Consider the following 20,166-nt stretch of genomic DNA (forward strand, 5'->3'; position numbering starts at 1 on the left):
GCTTTTGTGTGTGTGTGTGTGTGTGTGTGTGTGTGTGTGTGTTTTGGTCCTGCTTTATTTTTAATCCTAGGGACTAGGGCCCCATCGGTAAGTTGGTGGGACTTCTTCTTCTTCTACAGCTTCTAGGGTTTAGGCCCCTTTCGGCCGGGATCTGCAAGTCGGCTCAGGTCTTCAGTGGCTTGACACATCAACAGTTTGTGACGACAGATGCCTTGCCTTGTCATTGAGGAGATGCGACAGATGCTTGAGAGCCCTCTCCTACGAGAAGAGCTTTAGGCGGTTCTCAGGTCACTCCCTCGGGGTAGTTTCCCAAGAGAGGATGGTTTGACTCCCAGTTTTTTCTTGGAGTACTCAAAGGTGCTTGCACAAGACCTATGTAGTGCATACCATCACATTTTCAGCACTAGGGAGATGCCTGATAGCATGAGCAAGGGTTTCATCTACCTCATCCCCAAGGAGGAAGGGATCTCCATATGAGATTCGGCAGTGGGGACCCACCACCATTCTCAACTCAGCCTAGAAAAATCTTGCAAAGGCTGTGTGTTTGAGGATTCAGCCACTCTTTGAGAGCATCATACATGAGACTTAGAAGGGTTTTGTGTATCCTTGACAACATCTTCACCTCTTGGGAGGCAACTGCCCTTGCCCGCCTGCGAGGAAAGGATCTTGTGCTCCTTCTCGACTTTGAGAAGGCCTACGACAGAGTTGATTGGGACTTCCTTGAGGATACTATGCACAAAATGGGTTTTTCAAATGCATGGATCAGAGGGGTGTCTGCTCTCTATAGGTGTGCTCACAGTCGGGTGTTGCTAGCAGGAGGTCAAGGGGAACGCTTCACGCTTACATGCTAAGTACGGCAGGGCTTCCCTCTTTGCCCCTTTCCGTTTCTTTTTTACGCAGAGGCCATGAGCAGATTTTTGGCCTCACAAGTGGTTGGTTTGCGTGGCCTACAGTTACCCATTCAGGGGAGTGATTGGGGTACATAATTTTCTCTCTTAGAACCATTTCCAAACCAACTTACTATCCTCACTCAAGAATACCTCATCGATCTTTGCCTTAAGCTTAGCTAGGTGATTGTGCTTCCTCTTTTGCACAAGAGGTCGCAAGAGCCACCTTGCTGGTTTATGTATTGGTTCCAAGAGTGACATCCTTTTGCACCTCTGACACTCGTCATCATACGAACAGTTTTGTGGGATGCAACTCCTCAGGAGCGTGGAAGTAACTATAGTGCACGCCAAAGCATACACTGCCAAATTATGAAGTAACTCTGGTAGGCTGTTTTCAAGCTAATCTAGCAGATTATCCAGGTCTATTGTGATCAATCCGCCAAAGATCGCATTGCCAAAGAACCCAGATGTCTGATGAGTAAAATGGTACTTGGGGTAGCAAGAGCAAAGCAAAAATAGGGCTTATATCAGATCATTACATTACTAAATTAAAGCATATGTGTGTGATTTGCTGCTGTTCCAATCAGCCGATCACAAATAGTGAAGTTACCTACAATCGGATGATAACCTCACTATCGAGTATTCATGTAGTGGAGCCCATCACGTAGTCCATGGTACTAGCACCTCTTGCTGTGTAACAAGTAAATGCACCAAATCCTAGACACAACTGTGACAACCCATTTTATGAAAGCACTCCATTTACGCTTCCCAATGCCAACAAAAGGTTCCCATACACTTTTACTTTATCCATATCCTTGCGATGTTCCTTGTATATCTAGCTCGTCGGCAGCTCTCTCTCTACACATAGGCTCCTCTATAAGTAAATTGCTGACTGCATATTACCCTTGAGTGGATTAAAATCATGAACAAGTAAATATCTCCCATGTTGAAAAGGTACATGATGTCCTCATATAATCGCACATATGGTCTCACTTTGTGATGCCTACCTGGAGTATGCAGGAGAGTCAGTGAGAAAAAACAGATGCCGCAGCAGTAGCCAACCTCGCTATCTTTGAGGCTGGTTTGAATGGGGAGTAGTCCGCATCCGAGCGACCTCTGGAAAAGCGCGTCTAAAGTGACTGTCCCACCCAAGCCCAAGCCGAGCATGCAGCCCGTAGGGCTACATTCTCTGTCCAAGAATCCTCATGCACAAATACATAGCAAGGGGGGCTCTAAGTATCAGCAAACAAATGCACCACAATGTGCCTGCAACCTGCTTCATCCGGCGGCGGCACATTGAACTTGGCTAAAGGCCAAAGTGTCTGTACCAGGTCTGTCAACCCTAGGTCCCCTGTGTGGTGTGAGAACTCAGTGGCCTGGACTTGGAGCCAATCAAGAACTGTGTGCAGGGTCCACTCTGTAGGATCCCTACCGCACGACGGAAAGGAGAAACCTACTGTTGTATTCAATGCCTTGGGCTAGTAGAAAGAAGACGTGGACTCGAAAGCAAGCCTCCTCCAGGTCGGGAGAAGAATCACCTAGGAAGCGTGTGAAGCTGTAATTGAAGAAGTCCTATCGTCTGTGAATGTCAAAGCTAGTCAACCCCTGAGGGACTGCTACAAAAGAAGAGGTCTGAACCGGAAGAGGCGGCCTCAGATGGGGCTGTCCCTCCCTAGCCATGTGACTTGTAGCAAAAGCACCACCAAGAGATCGTCTTGCTGCAGATGTGTGTCCAATCCTCTGCGTCTGAGAAGGAGTGTGGGATGGGTCGAGAGAAGAGGCTGAGGGCCCCACCCGGGAGAGAGGAGGAGCGAGAGGTGGGGGTGAAGGTGGAGGAGAGGGAGGCGGAACGGAGGCGTCTGAGAAAGGAGGGGGGGCAGGCGGTGGAGGCGGCGGAGCTGAGGTGGAGGGAGCCTCCTCAGGGGGGTCTTGCTGAAGGGGGTCAAAACGGTTCCCTGTCGAAACCCAATGCTACTGAGTTGCAGGAGGTCGGCCACCAGGCGGAGCAATGTGGCGAGCCCGTCCCTGTCGGCGGCGGCTAGGCACCTGCTGCCAAGCGTTTGTCTGATGCTGGCCTCTATCGAGGTACCAGCCTGTGTGTCCCGGGTATCTGTCTGTTGGGCATGCTTAGTCTTGGGAGGCTGTGCATGCGCTGTGGGTCAAGATCTCCCGCGAGGACAGGCCTTTGCTAAGTGGCCCATATGCATGCAAATGAAGCACTGATTTGGGAGACCCGAATACTCCACACTCTGTCTGATCCAACCCCCGCTCACATGAGGCAACAGTATCACCTTCGGGAGGGAGCGCGTGTCTCGAACAAGAACCCGCACAGTAGGTAAACCTGTGGCCTTGGCCACAACTGAAGCTGCAGTGCACAGTGACTCCAGAACTGTCCCGAACATGGAACCAATCCTGGAAAGAAGAGGGAGGTGCTCTCTCCTTAGGCCTGGGAAGCAGACCGAGATAGGCAAGACGGCCTCCTCCTCAAGCACATCTGTAGTAGGGTCGAAACCATGATGCCATCGTCCGAAGTAAGCTCGAGCTGCTCCGATACTGAATGGGCTCATCGATATCACCTTGGCTGTCATCTCTAGAGACTCGAACTCTATTTGATAATACCCTCTTCTGAGGATCTGACATCGGTGATCTTGCCCACATCGGAGAGGAGTTGGGCCTGAAATAAATCCCGAACCGAACCTCGTCTGTGTCGAGTGCCAATAATCTTGCAGATAACCGAGGAGGCTTGCAAGCGTTCCACCTCGGCCATCAAGCTCGCTTGCTCTTCTGGCGAAAGAGCAAGACGAAGGGTCGGCTCTGCGGGGTCGGGCGAGGGGGACTTCTGAGGAGTCCCTCTGTTGTGGAGCAGGGGCCTCCATTCTGTGTCTGCTGTTGTGGAGGAAAGCGGACCGAATGAAGACATCCCTTTGCAAAAGCTCCGGCGAGCAATGTCAAAATCCATCACTGTCGAGGCAGAGGCAAAGTGAAGTCTTCTGGGGGGGGGGGGGGGGGGCGAGGCAATGTACAAAGCGGTCAGAGGGGACTCCGTGGGGGAAAACAGCCAGCAAAGGCTGCACGCGGCGAGGGGGCTGGAGAGCGAGCAACGTGAGGGGGACTATGTGGCGGGCGATACACAGCAGCAGCGAGCCCTCAAGTCGCGTCGTTGAGGTATAGGCTCGTTTCTTCCTATATTCTACTTGGGTAGTAGTAAGATCCTTGTCAAAATGAGATATTTTCTCCCTTGAGACTGCTCCTCATGGATAAACTCCTCTTTTTCTCCATATCTGGGAGCTCAAAAATCAAGGCAAGTGCTTTTATGGCATCCTTGCCCACCCTCGATGCATCCCTATTCCCAAGTTTTGATGTTCCCATTTTGGTACCAAGTTCCTTCCCATCTTCTTTGGAAGTGTTCTTCTCCACCTATCCTGTAACTGGTACATGTATAAACGAGCACCTCTCTTGACTTCCTCTTCAAAAGTGGCATTCATTAACTCCATCTACTGTCTGACACACCCTTACGTCCTTCACTGCTTCAATCAATTTTGCTCTCTCCTTGAAATCGGGTACCTCGGCAAAAATCTCAATCTCCTTCTCTACATGAGACTTCAATTGTTTATTTCATTTTGCAGTTTGGGCGTCACAGAATTTCTATGCCCTTCACTGTGTGTGTCCGTTTTCTCTTTGCATGCTGCCAATTCCTTTTGTGAGTCTGAATCACCTTGTCCTTGTCGATCTCATTTCTGATTGCATTTTCTTAGTCATCTCAGCAAGCATTAGGGTATTGGCAACCTCCATTTCAGCCTGTACTTGGGCTTGCATCTCCCCTTTCAACTTGGCATACATTACTTCCCCCCTCAGCATTTCATAAATTGCACTCTTTGTGCATAGAGCCTATCAGTCCATTCCTTCTTAAATCTTGTTGTATCATATGTATCTCTCATTATATACATCTGTATGTCGTTATAAAGAACATCTCATCCGGCTACCTTTCCAAGCTGTCAAGAACTCATTACACTGTCCAAACATGAAAACTTTTTTAATAAAAATCTAACTTGCAGCTGCTAGATTGTGAAACTTAACTGTAAGTGGGCACGAGCTAAGGTGCAGCTTTGCACGCCACTCTGTCCAACGGTCAGTGAAAAGAGGCCACATCCAATGCATAACATCTTCCCACCCTACCTGTTGATCACCACCCAAATACAGCAAGTTTCTCAGCTTGTCCAACACAAACCCGTCTACTCAAAGAAAACAATCACATGAAAATAATCTCTTTACCGTCCCAGGCACCCGCCTCTTCAGCTTGTCGTACAAAAGAGGATGCCTTTTCATAAAGCTTCTCTCAAATGATACAGGTGCACTGTTTTACAATCATGAGAAAACTGATTAGAATAACCTTCAATGAATCTTCCCACTATAAAAATGGAGTACCTTTAACGAGGAGCTCCCTCACTTCTCTAACTGTGTTTCAGACAGAGTATGGCAGAAAATTGCAGGGTGTAGTCCTCTCAAAATTGTGTCCTCAATTTGTATAGTTGCATGTGTGGAAACTAATCAATTTAACCTTAACACTAACTGAAAGAGATGACTGAATAGAGACAAGCCTGAATGACAAGACAAATAGACGAGAGAACACACCAAGACTGATTTCACTATTGATAATAAAATGACAAGATACAATGTGTTTATATACAATCCTACAAGAGGTGTTAGGTGTGATTGGGATTACTTGTAAAGTGACAACAATCAAGGGAAAGTAAATCCCATTGATCTAGGTCCTGGCACAGATTTGGTGAGAAAAGCCCAATTACTGCGTGTAGGTACATACTCCCACGATGTCAAGCCATGAGCGACATTCCTTCAAAAAATGGTAGCTGATCTGAACATGCTTGATCTTTGGGGAGAAGCTCAAGCTTTCCAAGAGTGCGCTGGCGGATTTGTTGTCGTAGTAGAGGCGAATGGGTGCCATATCAATGGTGTATGGAAGCTGGAACTAGTGGAGAAGCTCGGAGAGCCAAAGAGCTTCCCGTGAAGCCAATGCAGTTGCAACATATTCTGCTTCGGTAGAGGAGAGAGCCACAGACTTCTGTCTCTTTGTTTGCCATAAGACTGGCTCACCTGATAGCATAAATACATATCCAGCAGGAGACAACAAGCTATAGGGGTCGTCGCTTGCCCACATAGCATCAATATACCCAGAGGTTTGAAGTGGTGTTTATGGATGTCACAAAGTGATAATGTGGCATGACCTAAAGGGTCAAAATCCTAGTGAAAGAGGCAAAAGAAGTTTCAACAAATTACAGAGTCTTGACGAGCAGCCTAAACTCACCTAAAAGTTGTTCCAACTTATTGTACCGTACGGACTTCCGCGAATTCCGTCGCGATTCTTACTGACATGCTGACGTGGCACTGCATACAGACAGCCTAGCGGGGCGCTAGCTTTTGGAGCAAGATGCTTTTAGAGATGACGCTTTTCATGTACTGCTTTTGGCCAGGGGCCTAAAAAGAATTGCCAGGGACACTCTTCTGTAGATTAGCTTGGGAGCATTATGGAGAGAGCGAACCCTCGGACATTGTACTTTTTGGAAGCATAATAACAAAGAAATACCGAGAAGGGGCGCCAGTCTTTGGGGCCAGTATCTTTGGGCGCGGAACTTTGCCGTGCCGTGTCATCTCTCTCTCTCTCTCAGTTTTGTTAGTTCTTTCAGTTTTTCTTGTGTGTGTTGCACTAGATCTATGGCTTGGTGTAACAGGCTTGGACACTCCAAGCCAGAAATCAATAGCAACACATGAATAGAAACTGCAAAATCACTAGACTTTGAGAGAGAGAGAGAGAGAGAGAGAGAGAGAGAGAGAGAGAGAGAGAGAGAGAGAGAGAGAGAGAGAGAGAGAAAATGAAATGAAATGAAATGTTATATTAACGTCTTCAAAAGGCCAAAATGACCTATGAGACCAATCAGTTACAAAATAGTGAATCTAATACCATGTCTGGGTACAAAAGAACTAGAAAAGAACTAGAAGTGGAACAAAATACTACTACTACTACTACAATCTAAAACTACGTGGGTGTAGCAGCTGATACAATAGGTACCCGGTAAACTGGATGTAACAGTGTGTGAAACAAAGATGGAAGAAATGGTGAGGATCCATCCTCATCTGCACTCTGGATGTCGAGAGAGTATGGCTCGAATCTTCTGTTGTAGTCTCCGTCGATGCTGTGTAGCTCCTCTCCTCAGTCGCGGTCGTCTGTATCTCTGTAGCTCCAATGCTCGGTCGATGAGAGTGCCAGTAGTGGTCGAATGAGTGTGGGACGAGCTCTGCAGTGGTGGCTGCTCCTCTGGCTGTCCCATATCTAGTGAAAAGAAATCTGTAATGTGTCTCTGGGACTGCCTCTCTCTAGCTCTCCCCAGTAAAGTGTCTCTATACCTGTGTAACTCAAGTAGATATAGTCCAAGACATCTCTGATCCTCATAACTCATGACCCTAGATAGAGGACCAAAACCCTCTCTGAATAAGCAGTGGAAACGCCCCCGTATCTCATAGAACACTGTGCAATGACATATGTAGTGCAACTCTGTCTCTGGCTCTCTCTGGCATAATCGGCATATCCTGCTGTCTGCTGGTATCCCTCTGAATCTACCAGTCTCAATCTCGAGCTGATGTGAGGATGTGCGTATCTGACCAATGGCACAACGCAAACCATGAGACATATGTGTGTCCATGTAGCTGGGTCGAATCACAAACCCATCTCCTGTGAGGTGGAGAAGATGCTCTCTATAGAAAGCCATCTTCGTGCTCAACTCCTGAGGCGGCTCTATCCATGTCCTCCTGGTGTCGAGCTGGGTCAGGTCCTGACGAATGAGTCTAGTGATCTCCACCCGTGTAAGAGACAGCGAGGGTGCCTGAAGAGAATACTGGAAAGGGGGCAACCTGTCCATGGTGAAGCCATGCGTCTGAAACCATGAAGTCATCTGTGCATACCAGCATGAAGTGTCCCCCTGTAGAGCTAACTGTCTGGAAGACTCAAGGGCCAGTCTAGCATATCTGTCTCTAGTAGTATCCCATAGGCTGTGCACAAAGGACACTGATCTGGTAAGCGCCTCAATCTCCATTGGGGGGGCAGCTAGCTCTGCTCGAATGATCGCGTGAGGTACGGAGGCCTTGGCTCTAATCAATCGGGAGATCATAGATACCAAGGGCCTCTCCATACGTCTCCAACCATCCTGGCCTACAGAAGGTCCCCATACCTGTACCCCATACATCATAGCTGAGGCTACTAAAGTATCAAAGAGCCATAACTTTGTCCGAGGTTCCTGGAACTGAACCTGCGAACACATCCTCTCCAAGCCTCCCAAGGCCGCATAAGCTCTGGTCAGTCTAGTCTCTGCTGCTCTCCCCAAAGAAAACCTCGGCCCAGTGAAGACTATCCCAAGGTAAGTGTATGCATCTGTATACTCCACAATCTCTTGACCATACGTGAAGGTCGGTGCCGATCTCCTGATCCACTGCGGTGTGGTGTTAAACACCATGACCTTGGTTTTACCAAGGTTTACAGACAATCCACTATCCTCTGCAAAACTGTGTAATGCATCCAACTGTCGCTGCATACCCTCTGGTGAGTCAGAGATCAAGACAATATCATCAGCATATAACAACAATGGGATCCACGTCCCTGCCAGCTGGGCTTCTCTATCACCCTCTCTGTCAATGTAATCAGACACCTCATCAACATACATACCAAATAGAGTAGGAGACAATGGGCAACCCTGTTTCACCCCGATAGTGGAGTGAACTAAGTCAGATATCCCCTCTGGGGTGCGTACATGTCCCATCACTGATCTGTATAAAGCCATAATCCCCCAAATCAACACTGTGGGCACCCCCATCTCCTGCAGTCTGCGCATCAGTCGAGCTCTCGGTACCATGTCAAATGCTTTGCGGAAATCCACAAAGCTACAATAAATCCGTCTCCCATGTGACCTGCCCTCCTCAATGATAGCTCTGAGTGTCAGAATATGGTCAAGAGTGGAGAAACCCCTCCTGAAACCTGCCTGTCCCTTTGCCCTTACACCCTCACCCTCTGCCCAGTTACTCAACTGCTGCTCAATAATGGATGCATACAATCGTGCCAGTGTGTGTCCAACCATAATAGTGCGGTAATTTCCAGGCTCTGTAGGATCACCTGCCTTGAATATAGGCACAATAGTAGACAACCTCCAAGTCTCAGGTAATCCCTCACACATGGCACGATTGAACAACACTGCAAGAACCTCCATCAGCATATCCCTAGCATGTATAAAGTGCTCCGCTACTAGACCGTCATGATCGTAAGCCCTCCTGGTCCTCATCCTGTCAATGGCTCTCTTTACCATCTCAGTGGTAAAGAAGGTGCTCGTAGGTGGACATGGCTCTGTAGGATCTGGAAGGGGATCCTGCCCAGGAACCGTATATAACGATGTCGCATACTGGCCCCACACATCAGGAGAAGTAATCACTGGGGGAGGGGAGTGCTCATGGAAGAGTCGCCATGCCTCGCCTGAGTCTCTACTCAAGAACAACTGATACAAGTCTCGCTCCATCTGGGCCAGGTAAGCTCGTTTCTTCTTTCGCACAAGGCGCCGGAAAGCAATCCGCGACTTTCTGTAGGTGATGACTCCTAAATGAAGATCCCTCTGAAGCTGGGCTCTCATCTCTCTGCACTCCTCATCATACCAACTATTCTGGGGCATGCTCCCAGAATGTCGCCTCCGATCCGGTTGAGTGTGTGGGTATGCCTCTGATGCTGCATCATGTAGTGTCTCAGTCAGTAAAGTAGTGCACTCCTCTACTGAGAGGCCTGGAGCAACTGTGCATAGACGATCCCAGATCGCCTCTGTATAAACTGAGTCAGTCTCTGGTGTAAATGTATAACGGGTGTGTGACCTGCCTCCTGATTTTTGGGCTGTACTAAACTGAAAAGATACGGACAGTGTCAAGAGAGCATGATCCACTGCTACGCCCACTGGTCTGGCTCCCACTGTGAAATCCTGAATACAAGGAATAAAGCTCGGCTGTGTCATAACATAGTCCACTGTACTGGCCCCATGTCTGTGTGGAAAGCATGTGAAGCCTGCTGCTCCAGGAAACCGCTAGAGAGAGAGAGAGAGAGCCTTGTTAACATCTGCTAGAGGCCAAACTCGGTGCATCAGACAAATCAGTGTACAACTGTCAGTGTCCTCTGGATATCAAAAGAGGACAGAATGATAATAACAATATGAAAAGAGGTAGACTTAGTACCGAGCTGCTGGTGTGATGTAGTGGTTGAGGGATGGAGAGAGAGAGAGAGTCGACATGGCATGACAGAGTTTCGCGCCCAGAAGCACTGGCCTCAAAGACTCGCACCCCTTTCGGTATTTCTTTATTATTGCTCACAGCAAAGTACAACTCCCGAGGGTCCTCTGCTCTTAGACTCTACGTCCAGATGCTCTGCAGAGTGAGGCCCCAAGGGCTCTTATAAACTTACAAGGGATGCCCAAAAGTAGAGCCCTGAAAAGCTTCAGTTCAAAAGCACTATACCCCAAAAGAATCTGCTCCCAAAAGCTAGTGTTGGAGACTCCAAAAGCAGCCAGCATATTTGCAGAGATCCATACAGCCTACCACGTGCCACCGACAACGTAAAATGTGGAAATTCCATACAATAACGCCACGTCAGCATGTCAATGCATTTTACGAAAAACCTTCTCAGATATCAAGCTTTGGTTTTTAGGGTTTTAGGCTCCACGGCCGATGCTCATCAGTTCGTTAAGTCGGTAGGCCCACGACCCATCTTCTAGGTTCAGTTCCTCTTGTCCACTAGGCCATTTCTCTCCAGTCTGGCATGCCATGTCATCACTTTGTGACATTCCCCCCTCTTGAAATAATTGTAATCATCCTCGATTATGCTTGCAAAAACAGCCAAAAGACAAAAACGTTTTTTAGTAGACACTGACTTTATGTACTCATACACCAGACTCCACCAATCCAGCACTTCTACAAAAACATCAGTTACTGATCAATCACATTTCTATCTAGAGTCTCATATAGTAATCTTGATCATTGTAACCATTTAGCAATCACATTCAGACCACACTGATCTTTTCGTGGATGTCTGATCTACTAAATCTTGTTACTATTAGATTAATATCTTTTCATTTCAGATTCCAATCAAACAAACCATGCCTATGACCATTCCCACAAGATAGTACATCCACATAGCATGCAGTTCATAAAACACACACTTAGTTCACACTGAACACCGTGTTTTGAATCATTCAATTTGTAGCCATCTCATTCCGTCTAAAACTCTTGATGCACTTGGATCACTGTGCAACTATCTCCTTCCGGAACTTTTGATGCACTCACAACAGTATCCAGTCATCTCATCTAGATAGACATCTTGATGCACTAGAATCTCATTCAGTTCACATTCAGTTCTCATTCACTTAGCCATCACATCTAGATCTCACCGATCTCTAGTAGATGTCTAGATGCACTAAGTTCAAATCATTCATCAGACAAAATGCTACAAACATTTCATCTTTCTCTACATGTCTCTAACAATACACAAATGAAAGAGCACTATTTTCAGTTCAGTCAAGCAAATTTCCAATTCAATGCACATCTATTCATAAAGTCATTCCGCAAAATACTATCAGCCTGTCACTACCTTAAAATCTCAAAGAGAAATTAGTGACTTTATTCAATCTAGGCAATCTGTGACAAAGGAGTGGAGTGGCTCCCCTCTTGTGCAATCCGCATTGCATCAGATTCAACCTGATGATTCATCGGTAACTTTTGGCATAGACACTGCTAATAGCCCAAAAGCTTCAAGGTAAAGCTCTCTTTGAAGAGAATTTGCGAGGTTCTCCTCCTCCATCCACTTTGCATCAAGGGCCAAAAAGTACCCTTCACCAAATTATCTGGTGGACCTAGCTTACCAATTTGTTATTTTCTTGTGCCCTTTGACCTATGGAAAGCTCTATCCTTGGCACCTCAATCTGGTTCTGTGGGATTTTTTGATGTACCAGCTGATTCCATTTCCTTTCTTTCCTTGTGTCGTGGGACCTGTGGGCAACCTCCCTAGCCTCCCCTGTCCTCTGGCATGTCGGTCTCAATCGTCGGAACCCTGAGATGCACAATCATCTGATCCCATTTCTTCTCCAGAATCCTCTGATGAACTTGCATCTCGTTCCTTAGTTCATCGGAACCCTGGGATGCGCTACCATCTAATTCTCTTACTACTCCGGAATCCTGTGATGAGCTATCATCGGGTTCCCCTCATTCATTCTCTTCATTGAAAGACTCTCGCCTTGTTGAGGTGGATACTATCATGTCCGTAGGATAAGTCAATGAGCCGGCATGCATTTCAAATCTTTGCTTAGCATGTCCCATAAGTCTTTGGATACTATCATGTCCGTAGGATAAGTCAATGAGCTGGCATGCATTCCAAATCTTTGCTTAGCATGTCCCATAAGTCTTTGGATAAAATCAGACTTTTGGTCTAGACAATACTCTCAAATCTCTTTGGGCAAACCATACCAAAACAGCTCAATCTGGTCCCTCAAAGTAATCTTCCGAATTGAAGACACGGGCAGTAAAGTAATCTTCCGAAACAAAGACACTGGCAAATAAGTATTTCAAAACCTCTGGCAATAGTCACCCAATCTAACTTTCTTAGTCATTCTCAATCATGCCAAGCCGTGATGACATCTTTGTCATATTCGTCTGATATCCAAGTTGACCTAGAAATTTTCTTGAATTTTTTCCCACATCGTAGGTGCTTCTCTGGTAACAACAAAGATGACCACCATGTCTATGCATTTCCATTCAAGTAAGATGCCGCCCTTCGCACTTTGGAGTGTTCCATGAATTGACCTCCTAAGAAGGCGACATCAAACTGTTGTAAAAACTCAAGGGTTTGACGGGTGTGCCGGTAGCCTAAAAACGTCTCAAATCTGACGGCCTAACCCCCTTCCGTGAACTCCTCGGTCTTCTTGCTCATCTGTTCACTGTCAGAAGAGCATGAGCTCTCCTCCTTTGAACCTGCTAGATGCCCTCCCATACCTTCTAGACTTTTTCAGAAATCTGCTTTTCTTTCTTTTTCTCCGCTTCTTCTGCCTTTTCTTGTCCTCACTAGAACGAGAGAACGACAAACTGTCGGAACTCTCTGAAGACGAAGAAAAATTTGAGTCATCCTCGAAATGAGCACGTTTCTTGGATCTGCTGGCCACCTCGAATATCTACTTCCAGCCCAAATAACCAGGGAAATCCACCGATTTCCTCTTCTTTCGAGAGTGCTTCAAGCCTTTTATTATTTGATTAATCTTCTTGTCAAAAGCTCTGTCCAGCTGTTTCTGCGAGTACAATTTCCGCTTATCTGCACTCATATGCCCTTTCAGCTTTCTTCCCGACTTGAGAGGAGAATCAATGGCCTCCCACCATCTTGCGTGAATCTCATCCATTGCGCAAGTCTTCAAATGCTTCACATATTTCAGGTCCTGGAAGGACTTCATCAATCTTTTCATACACGTGTCAACCTGCAGTTGATGTTTATACTCCCCTCTAGCAAACTTCCCCGCGGAAAATTTGCTCAATTCATCATTCTTTTCTTTAGTTCCTTTGCCGGATTTCAACTTTTCTTTGCCTCCCCTCTCAGAGATTCTTCGCGAGAACCCATGTGTGCTTTTGGGTTCTTTATGGCTTATGCCCCTTAAGACAAAGCGATGAAAACGGGAGCGCGCCCGGTGCGCGATGGACTAAGGGTGGAAGTGGCTAATAGGTTCGAGGCAGGGACACGAATATTCTTTCACAAACAAAATTCTCTTGAATGCTCTGTCAGATTCTCTGCCAGAATCTGTGTGCGCTGCAGAAGGGATCCGATCCTCCGTAGAAGAAGAATCTTTCTTAGCTCTGATACCACGAATAAAAACTGCAAAATCACTGAACTTTACGAGAGAGAGAGAGAGAGAGAGAGAGAGAGAGAGAGAGAGAGAGAGAGAGAGAGAGAGAGAGAGAGAGAGAGAGAGAGAGAGAGAGAGAGAGAGAGAGAGAGAGAGAGTCGACACGGCACGACGGAGTTCCGTGCCCAAAAGCACTGGCCCCAAAGACTGGTGCCCCTTTCGGTATTTCTTTATTATTGCCACAACAAAGTACAAATCGCGAGGGTCCTCTGCTCTCAGACTTTGCGTCTAGATGCTCTCCAGAGTGAGGCCCCAGGGGCTCTTGTAAACTTACAAGGGATGCCCAAAAGTAGAGCTCCGAAAAGCTTCAGTTCAAAAGCACTAAACCCCAGCGTAATTTGCAAAAATCCGTACAACCTGCCAGTGGCACTAGCAGCGCAAAACACGGAAATTCCGTACAAGAACGCCACGTTAGCATGTCAGTGGATTTTACGAAAAAACTCCTCAAATATCAAGCTTTGGGTTTTTAGGGTTTTAGGCCCCACGGCCGGTGCTCATCAGTTCTTTAAGTCAGTAGGCCCACGGCCCATCTTCTGGGTTTAGTTCGTCTTGTCCACTCCGCCATTTCTCTTCTAGTCGGACATGCCACATCAGTACTTTATGACACTTGGAATGTCTAAGTCTATTACAATGGATCATAGTGATATGTCAGGCAATAGTGTTGTGTGCCATGCAAATAGTGAAGAGTGTGGCAAGCAACTTTCTTGTGAGCGCAACAGGGCATGGTGATGCACGAGATAAGATGAGACCAGCATGACATAAATCAAAGCGGGTGCAAGAGAAAAGATAGCAGATTTGACCACAAAAACGTGCATATGAGAAGTGCGGCAAATATATCTCATCTTTAGCGGTGTAAGCATGCTATTCAGGAGCTAGAGAAAAGCATTGGCTGGGTAAGGGAGTGGTTTCTACTTAATAAATATTAGCAATAGAACTATGCTCAGCAAGAATCTCAAAAATGTACTTTTGTTGGTAAAGCCTAATAGAGGACCCATGTGGATCTCTAATGACTTCAATGCCAAGAAAGTAGGTCATAGGAACTTTGTCAGAAATAGAAAATTCTTGGCCAAGCATCAAGTGGTAAGAAAAATCATGTGCTCATTGGTGGCTAGAAGGGGAGGTAGCTTCTCCTTTCGTCCAGATCGGAACTCTTGATATTCCGGCGTAGTAAAATTAGCCATCACACCCAGACCGTACTGATCTTCCACGGGTGTCTTGATGCACTAAAATTACATACCCAAGCAATCTCATCCAATTAGGAATATTCAGTAGTTGGCACATCACAATGCAACACAAATGCTCACATATGCATGTTACAAGACATAGAAACATAAAGTCACTGATGAACACTCCTCCCGCATAACCTAACAAGGTCTGGGCCGGGAGATATTCAACGACTCCCTCATCACTCCTCCCCCATAACCTAAAAAGGTCCGGGCCGGGAGATATAGAGGCCTTTTACAACCAAACGCCCCCCAGACCGCAGCCGGCGTCATTTGGAGGTGCTGAGAGTAACTACTACTTAGACTTCTTAATACTCCTCCCGCATAACCATCCAGGTCCGGGCCGGGAGTCACAACAACAATACTCCCCCCATAAATAACCACAAGGGTCCGGGCCATGAGTAAAAAAAACAGCACTTTTCAATCATTCAATACTCCCTCTGCAAATAACCACAAGGGTCCGGCCATGAGTATGAACAAGCATTCTCAAACATAATTTCTCACTACTCCACCCGGGAGTAAAATCACCAATCAATGAAACCAGTAAAACCGAGAGCAAGCAATTCAAATCGGCACCAAAACAGATACCATCCATATCAAACAAGATCACCAAACAAGTTCTCAAACAAAATTTAAACTTAAAAAGCAATCTCGACATTAGCCGAGCTCGAAAAGTTGACTGACTTTCCATCCTGGAACCTACACCAAAAATTAGGGTTAGGTTCATTCCATAAGGTCGTAGCCAAGCACAGCATGGTCCATCAGCTCTTGAACAAACAATGTTTCTTTGACAGCGAAGGTAGTCCCAAGATAGCAATCGCATTGGGCCTCCAAGGTCATTTGCTCGTGAAGAGACATCTACTAAGAGATGTCGAGAAATTTCAAGTTATAATCTACTAGGGTTTCCATGGCAAGCATTTCAGGATACCCCACTCAGCCAGAAGTTGCACTCCAAAGGAAGATGTCAGAAACCATATAACTTCGGGCAATTTTTTTTTTTTTTCTTGAAAGCTTGCCAAGTACTTGGAGCGTGCGGCTTGGTAGCTATAGACATCAACATCTGCATGGCACTGCTTTTGAGAAAAACGGTGACTCAAAACAAATATCGGATCCTTCTTTGCAAGTGATCTTAATGGCTTATGCCCTGTAAGACAAGAGCGGTGAAGACAGGAGCGCGCCCGATGCGCAATGAAGTAAGGGTGGGAGTGGCTACTGAGTCCGGGTTGGAGGGCGAAGATACTTCCAATAAAATTCCAACAGCTCTGTCTGCTCTTTTGTAGGACCGGTATGCTTTCAGAAAAGCACACGCTTGATGCTCTAATACCACTGTCACAAGACGGGCACCATGTGCCAATAGAAAAGAACAAACTGAACAGACTTTTAGCACTTCAATAACAACTGAACTGAGAGAGAGAGAGAGAGACGACACGCGACACGGAGTGGCGGAATTCCACCCCAAAGAGCGGTGAAGACGGGAGCGCGCCCGATGCGCAATGAAGGGTGGGAGTGGCTACTAAGTCCGGGTTGGAGGGCGAAGATACTTCCAACAAAATTCCAACAGCTCTGTCTGCTCTTTTGTAGGATAGGTGTGCTTTCAGAATAGCACACGCTTGATGCTCTAATACCACTGTCACAAGACGGGCACCATGTGCCAATAGAAAAGAACAGACTGAACAGACTTTTAGCACTTCAATAACAACTGAACTGAGAGAGAGAGAGAGAGAGAGAGAGAGACGACACGCGACACAGAGTGGCGGAATTCCACCCCAAAGAGTATTGGCCCCAAACCTTGGCGCCCCTTTCGGTATTTCTTTATATTGCATCAACACAGTACAAGCCGGTACTCCAGACTCTGCACCTTCTCCAGGAAGCATGCCAAAGAATGAGCCCTAGCCTCATATTTAAAGGTCCTAGGCCCCAAAAGCAGTTTACAGTAAAAAGCCTTTAAAACTCAAAAGCTTCTGGTCCAAAAAGCAATGCCAAAAGCTGCCAGCGTAATTTACGGAAATCCATACAGCCTGCCACGTCATCAACCAAAGCAAAACGCGGAATCCGTACAGCCTGCCATGTCATCATGCCAGCACAATTTTCGGAAATCTGCCACGTCATCAGTTTTGGCATGTGTCCGGATCCTGCTTTATTTTAATCCTTTATGTCACTTGGGGCCCCATCGAACGGGGTCCCCATAAGTTGGTAGGACTTCTTCTTCAGTTACTTGTTCATCTTAGGGTTTAGGCCCCTCGGCCGGTAGCTCCGTTCTTCAGTAGGTTGACACGTCAACGGTTTGTTACATGAGCTTTGATGATGGCCAGGTATCCAAGGCATAAGCCGGAAAATAAAAAATGCGACGATGTGAAATATCAGTTGGGTGGCTGAACCATAGTGTGTAGGATGTGATAACTGGATTGGTGGTGGTGATGAGTTGATTCTGGAGGTAGCAAGCAGTGGCAACAGCTTCCTCCCAATATGCCGGTGAGAGGTGTGCAGCTTGGAGCATGGCGAGCGCAGCATCCATAAGTGTGCAATCCTTGCGTTCTGCAACACCATTCTGTTGTGAATGATCGGGGATAGTAAACTTGTGGCAAATCCCAGCTTCTTGACACAAAGTTGGAATTCACCATAAGTGTACTCTCCCCCGTTGTCACTGTGTAGCTTCTGAATCCGGCGATTGTGTTGATTTTCCACTTCTTGCTTGTATTGTCTGGACATGGCGATGACAAATGATTTGTGCGCAGAAAATAGATGCATGTGTAGCGAAAATAGTAATCTACAAAGGTGAGAAAGTACTTGTTTCCACTAAGAGAGTTGGTGGGCATGGGGCCACAAATATCAGAGTGAATGAGTTCTAAAGCTGATGTGGCTCGTGCGTGACTGCGACAAAATGGCTGCTGATGAGCTTTTAGCTAATGCACAAGCTTCACAGAAAGTGAGAGGAGAGAGCTCAGATGGAAGACCTATGACAAGCTTACGATTTGTAAGATATGACTTGATGCATGTCCTAAGTGATAATGCCATTTAGTGGTAGTAGCTTGTGCAGGGGTATGTACAGATAATGCTAGTGCATGTGCGGAAGAGCTAGAAGTGCCAAGGGGATAGAGACGACCTTTCTTTGCAATATGAAGTGTCATGATTTGCCCAACGGCGTCTTGAGCAAGAAGTTTGCAACCATTTTTAGTGAAATGGAGGTTGACACCTGCATCTGTAAGTTCACTAACAGAAATGAGATTCTTTGTAAGTCCTGGAACATAATAGACATTAGAAATGGTTGTCTTGCGACCATTGAAGATTGTGATCTCCACATCTCCATATGCTTTTGCAAGCTGTATGCTGTCATCTCCAAGAGAGACCTCAAGTGGGTGGCCTAAGTACTTGAAATTAGTGAGCCACTCATAGTGATGAGTCATGTGATGAGTGGAACTAGTGTCAAGAAGCCAGGTATCTGGTGAAGAACAACTTATAGTAGCAACATATAATTGAAGAGGTCCATGATAGGTATCACCTGAGTAATTTGTAATCTCCGTGGAGTGAGCTTGAGCTCGATGAGTACCACCATGAGGATATGAGTTACCATAGTAAGGTGGTTGGTTCCCCTCTTGAGGATGATACCGTTGCGAAGTAGAGAGGAGAGGCTGAGAATGTTAATGACTTTGATGCTTGGATCTGCAATCTTTTTCTAGGTGGCCATAGCGAAGACACTTGTTGCAATGTTTTTGTTGCTTCTTTGGGCCGTGGTGTTGATGCTGCTTGGACAGAAACTGAGGCTTCTTGGTATCCTTTTAGTGTTTTGTGGTCCTAGCTGTAGTGGCAAGTGCTACAGACTTCTAATAACCCGAGATTTGCTTGCATAGAGTCTCCTCTTGCTGAATCTTTTCCACCAAACCTTGGAGTTGCGGGTTCTCCACAGTGGCTTGGGTGGTAATAAATGCTCTCCAAGAAGTGGGTAAAGCAGTGAGTAGAAGCATAGACTACAACTGCTAGGGGATCTCTAATCCAGGGAAAAGGACCTCATCAAGAAGGGCCTGCCAATTATCTAGGAACTTGGCAGTGACTTCATGTTCCTACATGTTGGTGTTGACGAGTCTCTTGATCAGGGAGACTTGATAGATGAGGTCAGTATGCTTGTACCTACACTCAAAGAATTGCCAAATGGCTTGAGATTTCTTACCATTTGCACTTGCTTGTCATGGCAATGTTGTATGAGCTCCACTTGAGCACTTATATATCGGGCTTGCCAGGCTTCATATGCCTCGATCTTGCTACGAGGTGCTGGTTCTTTGGGTGACTCTTATCACAGGGGTCGTGCTTGAGATAATATCCCAAAGACAGAGTTGCTTGGGATAGAGTTCCATTCGCAACTTCCATACTTGCTAGTTTGTAGCATTGAGCTTATCTATGGTGTGGTGGGGCTTGTAAGAGTTAGCGGTGTGAGCGGGATGGAAACACACACAACGCCTTTATAACAACCCGACACACACTCTTGGGAAGATACACACACACACTATGGGGCACCACTCGGCTTATACAACCCTCCTGGCCGAGACAGGGAACACACCGATGGAGTGAGAGGAGAGAGACTATCCACTTGCCCACTCCACACAGAGACTCACACATACACACACACACCCAAAAAACTCAGCTCAAAAGAAGAGAACTTCTGATATTTAGATACAAATGAGCTTGGGCCAACACCAAGGGAGCAAATAGCTCCACAGTATGGGTAAAATAAGCCAGATACAATCACAAACTGGAGCAGAAGCTTCGTTCATAGGAGAAACTTACACAGCCAAAACAGCAAAAAAACAGTGAGAAATTTGGCAAAATGGACAGCGCCATCACGTCCGGAACGGCCCAAAACCCCAGTCTACAATGTCAAAGTGCTCAAATCCGACCTCATATGAGCAGTTTATGGCCAAAACAGGCTCCAAAATGACCAAAAACACAGTTGCGGCTGTTCCTCCTCTTCTCTCCACTCTTTTTCTGGTCTTCTCTCTGTTTTTTTAGTTCCCACACTTAGCTTTATTACTTGGGCACCCTTGGCCTTTTAGATGACCTCAAACGGACCCCGAACATGCCAAAAACTAACCT

The 20,166-nt window shown here is 46.5% G+C and overlaps 1 protein-coding gene across 4 annotated transcripts in view; it reads right to left on the reverse strand.

Annotated features, from left to right (window-relative positions):
- Nucleotides 1–20,166, reverse strand: part of LOC147434580 (UDP-Glycosyltransferase superfamily protein) — a 115,771-nt gene that overhangs the window by 49,796 nt on the left and 45,809 nt on the right. For all 4 annotated transcript variants that reach the window (XM_086491045.1, XM_086491046.1, XM_086491044.1 and 1 more), the window contains 2 exons: nucleotides 5,160–5,241; nucleotides 4,965–5,063 (listed from right to left, as the gene is read on the reverse strand). In XM_086491045.1, the coding sequence (XP_086347171.1) occupies nucleotides 4,965–5,063; nucleotides 5,160–5,241 (181 nt within the window). The remainder of the gene's footprint in view (nucleotides 1–4,964; nucleotides 5,064–5,159; nucleotides 5,242–20,166) is intronic.

This window comes from Adiantum capillus-veneris, chromosome 19 (genome assembly GCF_014529385.1).
Source record: "Adiantum capillus-veneris isolate H3 chromosome 19, ASM1452938v2, whole genome shotgun sequence".
In the NCBI taxonomy this organism is placed as follows: domain Eukaryota; kingdom Viridiplantae; phylum Streptophyta; class Polypodiopsida; order Polypodiales; family Pteridaceae; genus Adiantum; species Adiantum capillus-veneris.